This window comes from Podarcis vaucheri (genome assembly GCF_965113315.1).
Source record: "Podarcis vaucheri genome assembly, chromosome: 7".
NCBI classification, from domain to species: domain Eukaryota; kingdom Metazoa; phylum Chordata; class Lepidosauria; order Squamata; family Lacertidae; genus Podarcis; species Podarcis vaucheri.
In genome coordinates, this window is record NC_138765.1 from 84,005,761 (window position 1) to 84,023,461 (window position 17,701).

At 51.1% G+C, this 17,701-nt stretch overlaps 1 protein-coding gene across 5 annotated transcripts; it reads left to right on the plus strand.

The window, feature by feature from the left end:
- Positions 1-1,339: 1,339 nt before the first annotated feature.
- HP1BP3 (heterochromatin protein 1 binding protein 3) lies at positions 1,340-17,030 on the plus strand. 5 transcript variants are annotated; one of them, XM_082232620.1, is made up of 14 exons: positions 1,345-1,479; positions 3,531-3,770; positions 6,572-6,749; positions 7,231-7,333; positions 8,363-8,516; positions 8,875-9,034; positions 9,835-9,978; positions 10,554-10,634; positions 11,167-11,324; positions 12,825-12,915; positions 13,057-13,216; positions 14,872-14,983; positions 15,538-15,663; positions 15,813-17,030. In XM_082232620.1, the coding sequence occupies exons 3-14, from the start codon at positions 6,663-6,665 to the stop codon at positions 16,114-16,116; spliced, it is 1,680 nt and encodes a 559-aa protein (XP_082088746.1). In that variant the 5' UTR covers positions 1,345-1,479; positions 3,531-3,770; positions 6,572-6,662; the 3' UTR covers positions 16,117-17,030. The 5 variants fall into 5 exon arrangements, with proteins under 5 accessions (XP_082088744.1, XP_082088746.1, XP_082088748.1 ...); XM_082232621.1 differs by having other exon boundaries at positions 1,356-1,479; positions 3,534-3,784; XM_082232619.1 differs by having other exon boundaries at positions 1,356-1,479; positions 3,534-3,770.
- Positions 17,031-17,701: the final 671 nt, after the last annotated feature.

Here is a 17,701-nt window from a genome sequence, read left to right on the forward strand (position 1 = left end):
GGATGTCAAAATATAGTCTTTCATGCACTGTTTGCTTACTCCACCATAGGAGCCTGGCTGTGACTTAACTGGTTTGCAGGAACAAAAGGAGTCTCATTTTTCATAAGTTTCATTTTTCATTAAAAACTCTGCATATGCTCACACATGTATTTGTGAGGAGGGGCATTCCTGTGCATAACCTGTCGTAGGACCCAAGACCCAGAGTCCTGCTTGTTCTCCTGCATGCCATTCCTGAGCAGAGGGAGGAGCAGAGACCAAATTATATGTCTGGCTACAGCAGTGAAGACAGTGGCCTACTTTGCAGGACTGTTGTCACAGGGGGGTGAATATGAGTTGGTAATGAATGGGCTTGCTTTTTACTTACAACTAAGGAACCACAAGCACTGGGAACTACCTTTAAGCCTGCTCTATAAAATCCTTGGATTTTTTTTTTTCATTTCATGTGGCAGGTGTCTCTTTGGAACTTCTATAAGGAGCTTGTCTTCAGCCACAGAACCATTTCTTTCTTTCTTTCTCCCTGCTTCGCTACAACAGGTCTTAAATCTTTTTAAGTGTCAAGCAAAGATGAGCCTGTTCCCCTTATTAGCTCTCAGTCTTTACATGTCCATATAAATGAGAGCGCAGTTATGGGGTTCAGAAGTCCTCTCTGCGCCTGCTTTCGATGGGCTCCTGGTTATCTCCTGGGCATGTGCAGAGAGCCAGCAAATTCCACTCGCCTTTGGGCCTCGTGCCTTCTTCTCTGGCACGAGTCCTTCTATGCGTAAACCAGCTCATTGTTCTTAAGGATTAAAATATGTACAGTCTTCTATATACTCCTTCCCACCCGCTTTTTTAAACCACCAGACCGGGTGAGATTCTGAGCTTGTTAAGATTGCTGCCCCTCACGAAGGAATCCCTGGTTGCTGGGGATTCGTTCCCCTTGGAACAGCGAGCGCTGGAGGTAAGTGAGAGTCACCGTCTCCTGAGCATGTACAAAATTCCCACGTGAACGAGGCTTTCTCAGGAGTGGGGGCGTGGCTGGCCGCGAGACAAGAGCGCAGTCGCCTGAAGGGGGGGGGGAATCACTTTTTCCCGCCAAAATAAGCTCGGTTCCTCCCCTTCCCCCTCCTCCCAGCCGCAAAAGCGCGCATGCGCCCTTCCCCCCTTGTTCAAAGCCGGGCTGCGTTTTTGTTTATTCGAAAAGGAAAAGGAGGGGGAAAGAAAACACAAACGGGAGTGGCGGCGCGGCGCACGCGCGTCTCGGAGGCGCCGGTTGGCCGCCGCCGCGCGTTCGAAAGGCGCTCGCCGCCGGCTATTGGTTGCTCCGGCCCGGTAGGCCCCGCCTCTTCCTGCCCACCGCCGAACCCCCAGCGTCCCCTCCGGTTCCGCCGCCGCCGCTTCTTGCTACCGTCGCTGAAGGGGCCGCCGCTGCCGCCGCTTTGTGCCTCGCTCACCGAAAAAGAGAGGGGTGTGAGGGGAGAGGAGGAGGCCCTGAAGCCGGTGAGTGGCGGGCGGGGAGAGGCGGGCGGGGTCAAAGGTCGCGCGTTGGGCCCGCGCTCCTATTTGCATAACACTTTTTTTGTATCCGTGTGACGCTTTTGGCCTCGGGAGGCCTGCGCTGGTCTCGGTGCCGCGCGCCGGGCAGGGGGGCGGGGCGGCCCCGGTTCCCTGGAAGGCTCGTTCGGTGGGGCCTGGATGGCGGTGGCCGCGGCTGCTGCGCCAGCCCCTCTGTCCCGGAGGGGAGGAGTCGGGGCTCATGGCACACCTTGGCAGCGACCCCCGGACTGGACCTACGGAGCAGCCCCTGCGCATCCTCCTCTTCGCTGCTGCTGCGCAGAGAGAAACGAGAGGCAGAAAGCGACACACACCGACCCGCAGAGGTCCGTTTCCATGGCTGGCTAACTGACAGGCTGGCGCAGAAGACGGACTCCTCCAGCCTCTCTCCTCCTTGCTTACCTGCCTTAGGTGGCAGCTGAAGCACGTTCCCCACGCCCAAAGTTTGCTTGCCCCCACACGGAGCTACAATAATCCCCAGCATCCTTAGCAAATTGCAGCTCCCAGGAGCCTTTGAGCAGGGTGAGCTTTTCAATGTGCGTGCTGCGTATGCAGCCTCGCCAGTGCTTATATCGCACTTTACAAAAAAAGAGCTGGGTCCCCCTAGTTTGAAATGCTTGTCATTCCAAGGGAGCTGACAGCAGTGCCTTTTCAGGCTGCTGGGAGGAAAGGAGGGGGAGGCTCAGCAGTAGGCGGCGCCAGAGCCAATGACAGAGGTAACTAAATTCTAGTTTTGTACCCATTCATCCCCCTGTTGAGTTCCACAAGGGCAACATTGAGACGACGGCGAGGAGGGAAAACTGATAGGCACAGCCATCCTACGGAGTTGGATGTAAGTAAGGAGGAAGTTGGGGACTGGCAGAGGACAGTGCTCCTTTTCTTCTAATGGACTTGCCTCCACTGGCAGCCAATGTGGTGCCCTGGACTGCAACTCCCAGCATTGACCCTGACCATTGGCCATGCTATCTGGTGGGAATTGGGGACCCCAGTGAGATCTGAAGGGCACCACATTGGCAACTTCTGTATGAATGTAATCTAATATTAAATCCAGGGGGAACCTGGTGTTCTCCAAAGCTTTTTGACTACAACTTCCATCAGCCCCAGCCAGGATATTTGTATGCTGCTGGGGCTGCTGGGCATCTGAGGAAGGCATAATGCTGTACAGGAGAGACACAAGGAAAAGGGGAGGCAGCAGTAAATAGAGGAAGGGCAGCTGTTCTCTGTTTGGTCCAATAATGTGGATTCGGGGCAAGTCAGGGGCTTCAGAGATTGGTGGGTCCAGGATCCCTGATCATTGCTGATGGGTGTTGGAGTCCAACAACATCTGAAGGGCCTCCACACAGCCTATTGCCCTGGTTTACTTTCAGGGAGGGGGGAGAGCTAAGGGTCATGCCAGGAGGTGGGTGTTGAGGAAGACTTTGCAGGATGAACTAGAGCAGAGGTGATGGTGTGCAGGTGTGTGGTAAGGTGCTATGGGCATAAGGGGCAACAATGGAGGAATGATGGGAGTTACATAAAGGAGCAGTAGATCCGAGGGTGGTGAAGAGGAAACCTCAAGGATGATGGGCAAGACACAGAAGAATCTTGAAAACTTTTATCAGGTGGGGGTAGCAACTCCAGAATCACATTCTAGGTGTGGTTCTGTAGCTCCTTCCTCCTCCAGCCTACCACCTCCTGCTTTTGGGCTAATGGCTGAAGCAGGCAAGAGCTGCTTCTACCCCTCAAGTTTCTGGTAGAAAAGCTAAAATCTAGACTGCTGTACTTGGATCTTAATTAGGGAAGTGTCGTAGCACAGTAGAAGAGCATCTGCTTTGCAAGCAGAATATCCACGTTCAGTCCCTGACAGCATCTTTAGTGACGCTGCCTGAAACCCTGGAGAGCCATTGCTGCCAGTCTGTGTAGACAACAGGGAGCTAGATGGACCCAGAGGCCTGGCTCCATATATAATTATTGTGGCGATTCCATTGTGGTCTCTGATCTCTGTCTCTTGCCTAGAGCAGAATCCACAAGCAATGATTCCTTAAGGTTCCAGTGCAAAAAAAATTCATCTCGACCAGCCGCTTCATTTTGGATTCAGCAGGAAATACGCGCACAGAGGCATCCCTCCCCCACCCTGCAAGCAGTGTCAGAGATACCAGGAGGCCTGTCACAAGGAGGAAGAGGAGAAATGCTGTCCATGTGGACTATTTTAATCCAGCACAGAATTTCCAACTGAAGTTAGCTTGGGCCACAGGAAGGTGTGTTCCTGTAGGTGTGTTTCATCAGGAAAGTATAGAGTCGTGTTGATTTAGGCACTGACATTGTTCCTGGAAACGCTTTTAACCTCTTTTGAGAAATGTCAGAGTGTAGCATCTCAGTGGCTGAACTGCCAACTTGGATGCCCCAGTGCAAATTCTGCCTCTGCTATGAGCTTGTTAGGCGGCCTTAAAGCAAGTCTCTCAACCTTATTGCACTCCCTAATCTACCACTGGGGGGGGCACAGCTATAAGGTCTGCAACAGCAGGTGATTTATAAATGCAAAATAATGATTCCATCAGCTTTTCCCAACCTCTGGTGCCCTACAGGTGTTTTGATCTGCAGCTTCCATCGGCCCCCTGCCAGCACAGCTGTATGATGCTGGGGATGATGGGAGTTGTAGACCAATACAACTCTGGAGACTGGGATACATGATCAGAGTATTGGGTAGGTGCTGAAAGTCTCCCAGAACAATTGTAGTTTTGCCACCTAGTTTTAGTTTGAAATGTTGGCGTCATAAATCCCCTACATGACTTGTGATGTAAAAGCTTCTAGCTAAATCTGGGCCTTTGGAGTCTTCTGTACGATTCTCGTTTTTGCCTGTAAAAATGCATGTGGTTTGAAACGCACCTGCAGTGTGACCTTCCACACAGGGAAGGCGCTCAGTCGCACCCAGAGCTGTGTGAGACCTCTAGCACATACGGGGAACAACAGATCCTTTCCATGGCCTGAGGGTCTTGCTACCTGTGAGGTAGGTGAGGCTAAGAGAGAGTTAGGCAACTGTCCCTTGTTTGCCCAGGGAGCTTTGTGGCTGAGGGGAGATTTGCACCTGGACCTCCCTGATCCTAAACCAACACTCTAACCACCATACTACACTGTTGCTAGCATCTACTACAGCTTGACAAGATTAAAAAAGGTAGAAGAAAATCTTCTCATGCTGTGCTTAGGGGTTCCGGTGCAACAGCGGTTTTAATCTCCCAGAGGGAAAACCCTGTTAGCAGCTTCCACGCTTTGAAATCAGCCTTGTGCAGAGACAGACAAAGCTTTGCAAGATTCAAACACGGTGGCTCTCTGGAGGGGCAGCTCTTTTTTTAAAAAAAGTGCATTAAAGCACCAGCAAAATCAAAGCCTAAGGAGTTCCTTTGGTCCCACAGAAATGTATGAAACCTGCTCCTGAACATCATGCTCACTTTTGGTATTCTTTAGAAAAGTAAAATCGGTGAGTGGGGACTTAAATTTGATTAAGCAAAGGTTTGAAATTTACGGGTTACATGCTTTGGAATCTCAGCCTGAAGAAGAGTGTTTTGTAGGCAAAGACGGAGGGGGTGGCAGTTGCTAGCCTGGGTGGAGGGGTTACTACACTTCCTACCAGGAATAATGCACACATGTTGGCTGTCTGAGGCTATCTGGGTTGTTTTTTAAAATAAAAATTAAGGTTTTTTTCCTGGGTCTTTTGGAGGAGGGGAAGAAGGTCCGTTTTGCAAATCCATACACAGGACTATGCCAGCCAAGGGGACCTATGCCCTACAATGCCAGAGCTCAAAGAGGCAGAGGTGTCCCAGTGCCACCCAGATCTCTCAGTCTCTCTCTCTAGTCTCTTCTGGCAGATGTAAACATTCAGAAAGATTGCAGGGCATTGTTCCCTTTGGGAGATAAATCTAGGGTGGTCTTCCTGCATTTGCCTCCCCCCCCCCCCGCCCCTGTATTCCCTGTCGCTCCATCAAGGCTCCTTCCCCCCCCCCCCTAGAGAGGGAGGACGTAAAACCTTTCTTGTTGGTGGGGCCTGAGGCCAGAAGGAATGTAGGGAATTTGCCCTGCGGTGGGCCCAGAACCTCACCATGCTGTTTTTCATTTCCTGCATTTTAACCTGATGGGGTTTTTTTTTATTAAAGTTGCATGTCTTGCCCTCGTCCGACCCACATCCTTCCCACACCTCAAATAGGTTAGGGGGGAGGGGATAAGACTGATTTGTGCTCCAGGCAGTTTAATTATTTCCTCTCACCCCCCAAAAAAGTTGTAATTCTGAAAAATGAGGATTCCACCTACCCACTTTCAGCTCTATTACAGTGTAGTGGGGCTGAGAAGTTGTTTTCCCCTGAGTGTCACATTTCATCTGCTTCGAGAAACAGGATGGGAGGCTGAAACTCCAAATTTGTTTTCCCCCTGCCGTCCCCGCCATGGAGCTGTGTGGGTCTGTTGCTGCAACTTCTTGTTTGTTAGAGGGGGGGTGGCTGGTGGGATTGTTTTTAAAGGTAGCCCTCTGCTGCCTGGAAGTTTGTGACATTTAAAAATAAGCTGGTGAAGGTGAGGGCAATGAGCTGCTTTGCGGTAAAAATGGGTGGAAGCTGGTCGGCTGGGCTCTTCAGGCTGACGAAAGCTGTGGGGTTGTCTTTAAACGTCCCACATGTAGAATAAGATCTTGGGGCTGGAGGGGGACGTTTCCACCCACAACATGCCAGCTGGTTGCATTCTGCTTGGATTGCCTACCCTGGGGCCTCCACTTCCACCCTTGGTTTGTTGGGTGCTGGGCAAGGGGCCTCGGAGGAGGAGGACATTCCCTTACCCCTCCCTCAATGTGTGCAAGGAAAACCCATTTCCCACCTGCAGGGGTTTCGGATGGGAGCTTCCAGCTTCTCTGTTGGACCACCAACAAAGTGGGCTTCCTGGCCTCCTCCTCTGCAACGGCTTAATTTGTTGTTTTCTTTTGCTTTGACTGCTCAGTAGCACGATAGGGAGGTAGATGAAGTTGCCTTTGTTTTTGTTTCGTTGTTAACCTTCACACCAAATCTTTTCTGCACTTCAGGTTGTCTGTGTTAGGAAGTCCTCTCCCCTTGAGGTTAAAACCTGGGGCTCCAAAGTGTTACCCTCACGTTGGGGTTATACATTAATTTAAAATGGCGACTGATCTGCCCGAAGCTGATCCCGCACACCGTAAGGCGCTTCCACTGTTAACGGGAGCCCCCCCGGACAAGTTGAGTGAGGTAGGGGCCGACCCTTCCCCACGCTCGCCCTTGGACTGGCCCCTGCGAGGGCTGCTCTACTTTTCCTTCCCCTGCTGCTTCTAGGAATCTTGGTTGGGGCTGCCTCCAACACCCCCCCCTTCCCTTTGCCCTGCCCTCCCCTCCCCACCCCAAAGCAATGATCCCTTCCCCTGCTTCCCCTGAGACCTCCCTCGCTGGGTCCCTTTGCTCTTCTCGTTCTGAACAGAAGCAATATATACGTATTAAAATGTATATACATCCTGTGATGCTCAAAAGTTCTGATGGAAACAGGAAGTTGGAGTCATCTGCCTCCTAAGGATCCTCAGCGCAGTTCCCTCTATCTTAGGTGGAATACATGGTGGGGTGATGGTGGCTTCCTTCTGGGTGTCCCTAGTTCCCTCTGGAGCCTTCCCCCTGCCCCAGCCCACTCCGCACCTCCTGGGCTCTCCTCATGACGCTCTTGCCACTGTTTCCCTTCCAGACGGCTGAAGACGCCACCATGCCCATCCGCCGGGCCGTGAATTCTTCTGCTCGGGAAACTCCTCCCAAAAGCAAACCTGCTGAAGGAGAGGAGGCCAAGCCAGGTAAAGACGCCCACTCCCACCTGTTGTCCTCCTTGGTCTGTGGTCAAGTGGTGGTGGTAGGGCTGATTCGTATGCAGCCTTGTCCTTTCAGCCAGAGAACCATCACTGCTTTCTAAGTTGACCCTTGCCTTGGGGATCTACTGAAATTGTATGTGTGTGTATGAGACACACAGAGAGATTCAGATGGGAGTTTGGAAAGTTTGGTGTTTGAGATGCATTATGTTATTTTTAATAGCATTTATTATTTCAGTTTGCATCCCACCCTTCCTAATAAGAAAAATAGGAACAATATTTTAAAAGTGGTTCTTTCTTTCCTTTCCTTTTTTTTTTTTTTTTGAGAAGTGTTCTAAAAACAGTTTTGAAAAGTGTTCCCCCAGCCAGTGAGTTCAGAGTTGCCTGAAACATTATCTTTCAGCCATCCAAGGCTAAGGGATGTTTTTAGATTTCCTCCTGAAAATCAGTAATGGCACAAACGGGCATACGTCACCAGGAAGAGCGTTCCACAAGGTGTGAGAACCGTCCCCAGCAAGGCCCTGCCAACCGGGCTCACTGCCAACTGGGTATTCCCCCGTGGTCGTACCACCAAGAAGACCACCTTGTACAGGCAAAGCACGGGCTCAGCCCCTGAACTATAGCCTGCCCTCACCACCACACCCACCCTGCAGAGTATTGGGGATGGAAACTGAGCCCCAGTTGCCGATTGAGCTAGTGGCTGCCCTCCAACTCATCAGCTTATAAGTGAAGGAGGCTGAAAGGTACCAAAAAGGCAACTCCATCACTACCTATGGTTCCCAATAGCCCACCAGTGGTCAGCCCCCACGTCTGCCTCTGGCTACCAGCTGATGGCTTTTGCCATCCTGCCTGCTTGTGAGCAGTCACTTCAGTCAGGAGATATAGCAGAAGGGGCCATGGTCGATCTGTCCCATTGTGGCATTCCTCAGGCAGGGCCCGTTTGCCCAACTGCAATGGGTGTGTTTTGTCCTTCGCATGTAACTTGCACATGGCCCTCTTCTTCCTCTTCCCTCTCAGATCCTGATGTCAGCTCAGAGGAATCTGCTTCGACTGTAGAGGAGCAAGAGAATGAAACTCCACCAGCCGCACCTAATGAGGCAGAGCCACCCAAGGAGCCCGAAGTGGAGGAAAAGGAAGGAGAGGCGAAGCCTGCCGAGGAAGCCAAAAAGGAGTAAGGGGTGGGGGCACTGAAGTGGGGGGCAGTCCATACCCGGGGGCAATGGTTATGCCAATGTCTCTGCCAACCCTACCTGGAGATGCAGCCAGGGATTGACCTGGCGCCTTCTGCATGCCAAGCAGGTGCTCAACCTCTGAGCTGCCATCCTTCCCTGACCATTTGGGGGATGCAGTGCTGGGCTAAGTGGAAGTGGCTTTGTATAAGGCCACTTTCAACATTCAGTTGCCCAGTTCTTCTGATTCCAGCGCTCTGCTTTTCTGTGAAATCAGAGCTCCCCTGAGCTGCAGAAAATGTAGTTGGGCTTCTGGGATTCCTGCATGAGTTTTGAGTCTCTCCCTTTGTGTGTGTAAAGGGAGAAGGATCAAGTCAAAGAGGAGAAGAAGAAAGTCAAGAAGACCATCCCTGCCTGGGCCACTCTCTCTGCCAGCCAGCTAGCCAGAGCACAGAAGCAGACGCATATGGCGGCTTCTTCTCGCCCCAAGATGGATGCCATTTTGATTGAGGCAATCAAGGTGAGCACAAAGGGTGGGCTTCTTGCTGCTCTTCCTTTCTCTTTGTGTCTCTTCCCCCAGGTATGTGGTTTTTTTTGGTCACCTTTCACTCCCCAGGAATAGAGTGCCAGTTGCACCGCCGGTTTAAACATATTTGCTGTTTCTGTGTTTTTACTTGAAACGGATTGTTTAGAAGGCGATTAATAAATCGTCAGCACCAGTGCAAACACCCCTGCCCTCCCAGCTCAAAGGGCACAGCTCTGCTGTGGTCAGTGGTCAGCCTTTGGGCCAGGAGACGCCCTGGACACCTGCCAGTTGGACCTCCCAGTTTCCTATAGGAAGTCCTCCAGGCTTAAAATGTCTTTATAGAGGGCTTTGTTTGGGATGCTGTCAGAAATCTGCCACCATCACATTTCACATGGAGGTGGGGGGAATGCACACATGCACACACTTTAGGAAGGCAGCGTATGGCTATGAGAGCACCCTGATTTGAGTCAGAAAGGGAGGATGCCTCAAGTCATGAGCAGCCTGGGCTTTGCTAGTCGTCCTGGGGGAATCCTGCGAGTGAAAAGCCCCTGCTAGTCCATCTGGTAACCCTGAGCTAGATGGTTGACCCCCTAGTCGCTCCAGGTAGGGTGATGAAGCACCCTGTCTTGAAACTGTGCAAGAAATATACAGCAAGATCAGGCCATCCTCCTCTTCTCACTATACCCAGCAGACGCCTCGGTGGGAAGCCCACAAGTAGGGCTCTCTCTTCTTGTGATTTTTCCCAGCAACTGGCATAGGGTAAGCCTAGTCACAGGTGCCTCCTCTCCTTCCAGGCGTGCTATCAGAAAGGCGGGGTGTCAGTTGTCGCCATCCGGAAGTACATCATCCATAAGTACCCTTCACTGGAGCTGGAGAGGAGAGGCTACCTCCTCAAGCAGGCCCTCAAGAGGGAGCTAGAGCGAGGGGTCATTCGGCAGGTGAGTTGGGTGTGGGTCAAGGGTTCTTTTGCTTGCTTATTTCTCTCTAGCCTGCCCAGCATTAGGAGAGCTCGCAGATTGGGTATGTTAAGAAGACTGAAACAATCACTTACATTTTCCAGAGTTCAAAGGCTTTATTCATGCAGGAGCAGCTTTGTCTTGGCAAAAAGTATTTATTTACAGGATGAGCAGAGCTAAAGAGAGAGAAATGGCAGACATCTTGTCAAAACAAGTTGGGGGAGAGAAACAAAATGGCTCAGCTTTTAGGGGCACAATTAACTTAGACAAAAAGACTACAAAAATGTTGGATAGATTACTAGAGAAACAGTGCCCTGATGTGGTTTAAAGTAGCATCTTAGAAGCTAAGAGAAGGAAGTGCATTTGTTTTGTCCAACACTCAGTCCCAAGGAGAATTCAGGGGCAGGGAACAAAGGTGTTAAATGTACCACTAAAACCAATTTACAGTAGGCCTGAGGAAAGCATCTGCCAGCATGGCATAGGGAAGCTTTCCCAGCCTTTCCTATTAAGGAAAGTTTGCCTGGTGCCTGAACTGGACCCCTCTTTCTCCACGCCAGGTGAAAGGAAAAGGAGCCTCTGGGAGCTTTGTGGTGGCCCCGAACTCAGGGAAAACGGCCCCCAAATCCAGGGACCGGAAGGTAATGCTGAGGGACCTGGGGGAGGTTTAGGGATTGAGGTAGCAAAGCTCGTAATTAGTGTGCACAGTTGAAATCCTCCATTCTCTGAAGGAACTAACAAGGGATCTTGTCTGAATCAGGTTTTGTATCCCTTCAAGAGCTCTGAAGAAGGCACATGTTTCACAGTGGTGGAAGCACTCGAAGAACTAGTGGCAGACCCTTTTCCATGTCTGTTGATGGCAAAGGATTACAGTAAATGTACATAACCTTTGAGATAAAAGCCACATTTGCCACATACATTTAAAGCACATGACTTTCCACCAATGAATTATGGGAACTGTAGTTTAAGGGTTGTGGGAAATGTAGCTTTGTGGGGGTAAACTACAGTTGCTGGGATTCTTTGCTGGGGAGTGGGATGTGCTTTAAGCATGTGATGTGGGCGTGAACGTTAGAACAGACAATTGCTTTGTAAACAGAACATGTAGAAAGCGGGGCTAGGAACGTATTGGAAGAAATGAAGACTTGCTTTGCTTCCGACCTCTCTCCTCCACAGCGGAGCTCTTCTTCGGCGTCCGGCCCAGAGCAGCAGGTGAAGCTGGAAGACATCCTCCCGCTGGCCTTTACACGCCTCTGCGAGCCGAAGGAGGCCTCCTACAGCTTGATCAAGAAATATGTCTCCCAGTATTACCCGAAGCTGAAGGTGGACATCAGGTAGGGCTGGAAGGGGGAGGGCAGGAAGGAGGCACTGGCTGGCCAACCAGCCAGGACTTCTTGCTTTTAGGCTCTGCCCTCTGACAGCAGGTGACTCTTCAACAACTTCTGACTTGGCATTGGCAGCAAAGGATTATTCCCTGTTGGGAACACGGGTGGTACCATGTTCACAGAAGTGGACCCATTTCAATGAGAGGAACTGAGCCATGTCCATCAGTTGCATCTACTCAAGTAGGACTATCTTTGGGTACGAACTGATGTTCTCACCTGAGACATGAACCTATGGGGTGTTCCTATGTTCAGAGTGTCCCGCCATTGTAGCCAGAGCAGAGGAAATGGCTTTCTTTACAGCTCAGTGGCGACTGAACCTGGGGCTCCCCGCATGAAAGGCACGTGCTCCACCACTGAGCTGTAAAGAAAGCTCAATTCTGAGCTCAGTGGTCAGACAGCCAGGCATGGTAGAAGGCAGCTTCCACTCCTGCTCAAAATTAGTTTCGTCCCACTGCTCCTGTGACCCTCCTCCCCACAAAAAAGGAATCCTTAAACTCTTCTAGGTTTATTCCAAATGTCTTGAAGTATACAGTGGTACCTCGGGTCAAGTACTTACCGTATTTTTCGCTCTATAACACGCACCAGACCATAACGCGCACGTAGTTTTTAGAGGAGGAAAACAAGAAAAAAATATTCTAAATGAAATAGTGGATATATGATTTTTGTAGTTCATGCTGTGGCCACAGACATGTGATCTGACAGTGAGTAGCTCAATGCAAAAATCCTGAGGATGCATGCTTTGTAACCACGGAGGAGGGAAGGAAGGGGAACCATGGATCCTCTGCTCACGACTGCAGCAGATCCCCCCCGCCACCCACAGGTATTCGCTCCATAACATGCACAGACATTTCCCCTTACTTTCTAGGAGGAAAAAAGTGAGTGCTATGGTGCAAAAAATATGGTAATTCGTTCCAGAGGTCTGTACTTAACCTGAAACTGTTCTTAACCTGAAGCACCACTTTAGCTAATGGGGCCTCCTGCTGCTGCTGCGCCGCCGGAGCACGATTTCTGTTCTCATCCTGAAGCAAAGTTCTTAACCTGAAGCACTATTTCTGGGTTAGTGGAGTCTGTAACCTGAAGCCTTTGTAAGCCGAGGTACCACTGTAGTTGGATTTTTAAAACAAGAGGGGAAAAGGAGGGTGTAGCTACTTGGCTGGTAGTCTGTGCGAGGGTTTGGTGCTCCAGTTCGCAGCCTGTGGACAGAAGAAGCCATTCTGCATCCCACGAGGAAGCAGAATCTCCTCCACTTCAAGGAAGGGCCACCCAGGAGGGCTTTGTGTCAGCCTCAGGCCCAGGAAAGAAGCATCACTCTTCCTCCTGGGAGGCTGTTTCAGCCATCCTCCCTCTTTTCAGCAGGATCTCCCTGCTGCTGGGAGATAGGGACTGTGTGGTCTTTGCCGCTCTCTCTGCCAATCATGGCCTTAAAGCTCCTTTTCTTCCCTCCCACAGACCTCAGTTGCTGAAGAATGCTCTGCAGAGAGCAGTGGAGAAGGGCCAGTTGGAGCAGATCACAGGGAAAGGAGCTTCTGGAACTTTCCAGGTGTGTGGGGGGGGAGCAGCCCAGCTCCCTTTAACTTGACTCCCTCTGGCTCCCCTCCTCCATTGGCCTGCCAAGAGCAAGCAGCTTAGGGGGCTGCGTCTGGTTTGGGCTGGGGGTTACCATAATGACTGTCTGTTTCAGCTGAAGAAATCTGGGGAGAAGCCCCTTCTGGGTGGGAGCCTGATGGAAGATGCCATCCTCTCCGCCATTGCGGCCATGAATGAGCCCAAGACCTGCTCCACCACTGCTCTGAAGAAATATGTTCTGGAGAATCACCCAGGGTCAAACTCCAGCTTCCAAGGTAAGGAGGCACAGAGGGGAGAGACCTAGTTCCACAGACGCAGGCAGGCAAGGATGATCTGGTCCAGAATCGCAGCTAAAGAATCCCCTTGTCATCTGGGAGGGCCCTGCACTGGCCAAAGTGAATACCAGCAGGGCCCAGCCGTGGGGTGCGGCAGGGGTGGGAAGGAGACTGACACATTTCATTGGTTTGTGCGCAGGCTACAAGCCCCTAACTTTGGGGCTAATGTGTAGATCGCAGAGTTGTAGAGTTGGAAGGCACCCTGAGGGTTATCTAGTTCAATCCCCCTCCAGTGTATTTCCTCTTATCTCTCTGGGGCGCCCAGATCTATAGAAATAGGAAAAGACAAGAGTGGCAACCAGCCATCGCCACGTGTTGTCAGGTGTAGGGAAGGTGGGTGATGCGTGGATTACTGGGGCCCCTGGTTTCTGCCAAAGGTCATTTACATCTGCAGAGAAGAGCCTTGGAGGTTAAGTGGGTTTAGGGCGAGGGCTTCAAAGAGCAACCAGGACAAGGGGTTACATTGCAGTAGCAGAGCCTTGGCAAATGAAATTCCTGTGCGATCCTCCCTCACTCCCTTCTTCCATCGATTGCCTTTACAGCCCAGGTTTCCCCCTCTCAGATCTTGGGTTTTAAAATAGCCCAGTGATGAGGTTTGCAGGAGACCTGCTGGGAGAAAGCGTGTGCAGGCTCTGTGTGTGTGTGTGTGCACGCATATTTTTGTTCCAGGAGAGCGCCTGCTCTTGAAAAGACACTGAGCCTTGGCAAGGGCACAGGGCTTAATGGAAGCCACCACCCCCCAGTTCTCCACATGGGCTCCCTTCTAGCTGCCCTTTCAAGGCAGCCTGTTCTGTCCCCTACAAGGAGAAGTCCGTGGGCTGCTGCTCATATCTCACACCCTGTGCCTGGATTATTTCCTCCTTCAACGCAAAGCCAGAGTGCTTTTTCCGCCCTGCCTCAGGCATCTTGGGGGCGTGGGCAGTGGTTGAAGCAAAAGCCCCTCCACTTGGCTCAGAATACTCGTTGCAAATATAGGGGAGCAGACAGAGACTGGGGGGGGGGGGAGGAGAGAGAAAGAGAAAGGCTTTGGTGCCCAGTTTTGACCTATGTTTTGAAAGGGCTTAGAGGGAGGCAGTTTGGAATCTGATTTTTGTTCCCTTTGGGAACAGCGTTTTAAGATGCTCTCATCACCCACTTTTCAAAGTGTGTGTGTGTGTGTGTGTGTGTGTGTGTGTTTTCCTTTACCCAGAGATGAGGGAGAATGTGCTGGGTGCAAGTTCAAGTCAAAGGTACTCACCTTAAAAAAAAGGGGGGGTGGAGTGGGGAGGCATTTAGCATAAACTGTTGCTAGGTAGATGAAGGTAAGCTTTCCAGCTGCTCTGACAGCCATGCAGCGTGGGGGGGGGGATCGGCTTCTTGGGAAGAGCAGAGGCTGGGATGCTCAGAGGTCCAGCCTTGGAACTTTGGCCTGAAGTCTCGAACCCCTCCCCAACTCCTGAGCACAGAGGCGGCTCAAAATTGGCCTCTTTGTCAGAATCCCAAGTAATGGGGCTTGCAAAAGAGGCCATTCCGTGGCAGGGAAGGGATTTGTTGGGGGTGTGCTAAGCTCAAGAGGCTGGTGCCCCTTCTGATGCCATCATCCTCCCACCCCACAGTCCACCTACTGAAGAGGACCCTGCAGAAGTGTGAGAAGTATGGCTGGATGGAGCAGATTTCCGGGAAGGGCTTCAGTGGCACCTTCCAGCTGTGTTTCCCCTACTATCCCAGGTAACAGGGTTGGGGGGCAGCCTCTGCCTTCGGAGGAAGCACCTGAGATTCCAAGGTGCAAGGCGGGACAGGGCAAGGTGAGGAAGAAGTTGAGGAAATGCTTTAAATACTCGAGCCAACCTTATTCTCACAAACACACCTGTCCTCCAGCTGACTCTCTTTAACGGCAGGAGTGGGAACCTTTTTGATTGGCGGGTCCAGATCATTTCATCTCCCACCCCGCAGGCCCCCAACCGCCAATCATCTGATGTCAGGTGACTGGTAGGTAGCAGCCCCCTGGTGAAGCAGCCTTCAGCAGGATTGATTCCCACTTCTCCCTGGCTACCAGCTGACATCAGATGATTGACAGGTGGGCCTGGTTTGGGGGAAGTGACTTTGCGGGCAACCCCCCCCCCCGTGGGCCAGAGTTCCCCCACCCTGTTCTAAAGCCTTGGGTGGTTAAAGGTATGGGAGAGAGGAGGATCCTGCCCCTTTTGCTCCCATTGAGCTCCACTTTCCCACCTGGTGAGTTGATTATTTCCTCTTGGGGGTGTTCCTTCTTTCCCCCCCTGCAGCCCCGGTGTCCTGTTTCCGGAGAAACAGAAAGAGGAAGAGTCTGAGGAGGATGAAGAGGAAGAGTCAGAGGAAGAGGAGGAGTCAGAGGAGGAGTCAGAGGAGGAAGAGCCCCCTCCAAGGAAAAGGTATCTGTTGGGGGGCACTTTTGGGTCCAGGTAGTTTTAACAGTCGTGGCAGCCCTCCTGGGCCACCTGGCCTGCTGTGAAGAGGCAGGGGCGGAGGTTGCCTCTGGGCTTGCAGGGCCCACCCTGAGAGCTTTTCCTTTCCTTGGCAGGATGCAGAAGCGGCCCCCGCCGAAGGCCCGGAACAGGGCCCCCCCACTGGCAAAGCGGCGGGAGGCCAAGCCCAAGCCCCGCAAAGCCCCCGTGGCCCGCCGTGGGAAGGCCAAAGCCCCCCCTCCCAAGGTCAAGGCCCCCAAGGCCAAGAAAGCCAAGCCAGCTGCCCCGCCCCGCCCGGCCCTCAAGACTCTCTCTGCCCCCAAGAAGCCCTCCTCAGCCGCCAGCGCAAGGAAGGACCTGAAGCCCTCGGCCAAGAAGAGCAAGACCACCATGCGCAAGTCCCTGAGAGCCAAAAAGTAACCCCTTCTCCCTCCGGAGTGGCAGGGCACAAGGGGGTGGGGATCTCACACGCTTGCTTGCGAAGTGCAAGGCCACCTTTGTCTCTTCCTCCTGATGCTTTCAAACCTCTCTCTCTTCTCCCCCCACTTCCTTCAGCAGCGGTGAAAGCCAGCCAGTCAAAGTGGCACTTAATAATCCAAGCGTCTCCCCTTAGATCTAGGTCCTGCCCTCTCTGCCTGCTCGCCACCCACCCTCTTCCCCTCTCCCACCTACCTGACCCCTTCCCCTCCAGAACCTTTAATCAGTAACATAGAACTGTTCTTTTTGAAATTAAAAAAGAAGGAGAAGGTTAATCTGTACAGGGTCACCTTGCCTTTGAATTTTGGGCTTTTGAAACAGGTTGCAGAAGAAGATTTTTATATTTTTAGAAAGTGGAAAGGATCCCCGGGAAGACTTTCTGAACAGGGCACTTCCTCCTCCTCCTCCTCCCTCCTCCTCCCGCCTTTTGGGTGCCTTGCTTGGTTCTTGCAGGCCAGTGAACCCCCTGGGGTGAGCAAGTCTTCTCAGAAGAGTTGGGTGCCAGATGGGGGGGGGCAGGGGGCTTCCCCACAGACGCCTTCTTCATTACCTTGTTGTGTTTTCTTGTGGTTTGTTTTTTTTTAGCTTAGATGCTCCCCACCCCCAGTGTTTCAATGTCGCCTGAAAACCAAGCTTACATAAAGTTCTTCTTGAATCCAGCTTTTGAAACTTGTTCTGTAAAGAAAGAGGGGGGGGGGAAACGAACATCAGGTTTCGTCATTTGTTCCCCCTCCCCTTTTTTTAAAGGAAAAAAAGAGAGAAAAGAAAATGACCGAGAACAATCTAAGTAGAGCAAATGATTAGAGCCATTAAGCAAAGGAACATGCTGTTTGTTAAAATAAAAAGTAGACTCTTGACACCTGTCTGGGGTGTGGTCTTTTTTTTTCTCCATATTATTTTTATTAAAGGTTTTCCCTTAAAATCTCCAAACATACAATTTAGACATCACATAGTTCAGTTATTGGACCTCCCTCAATTCCCCTGGTAATCTTCCATAGTTATTCCTCTACCCACGCATTTCTTAGTTATTATATCACCTTTGAATAAATTTTCTATCTTCATTTTCTTTCTTGCAATATTTCTTATTTTTTTCACAAAGCTTCTTTAAAGCACACTAGCGTTGTATGATCCTCACATACAGTTTCCAAATACTCCCTAAATTTTTTCCAGTCCTCTGAAAACTTATGGTCTCTTTGAGATCTAATCTTTCCCGTTAATTTATCCAATTCCGCATAGTCTGTTAGTTTTGTTCTCCATTCTTCCAAAGTCGGTGCCTCTTCTTGTTTCCATCTCTGGGCCAGCAGGGTTCTCGCTGCCGTTATTGCATACTGAAAAAGTTTTCTATCCCTCTTATTTATTGCATTTCTAGTTACTCCCAGCAAAAAAACCTCTGGTCTCTTTACAAAATTATATTTCAACATTTTCTGTAACTCATTATATATTATTTCCCAAAACCCCTTCACCTTTTTGCATTCCCACCACATGTGCATAAATGTACCCTCCTTCTCCTTACACTTCCAACATTTAT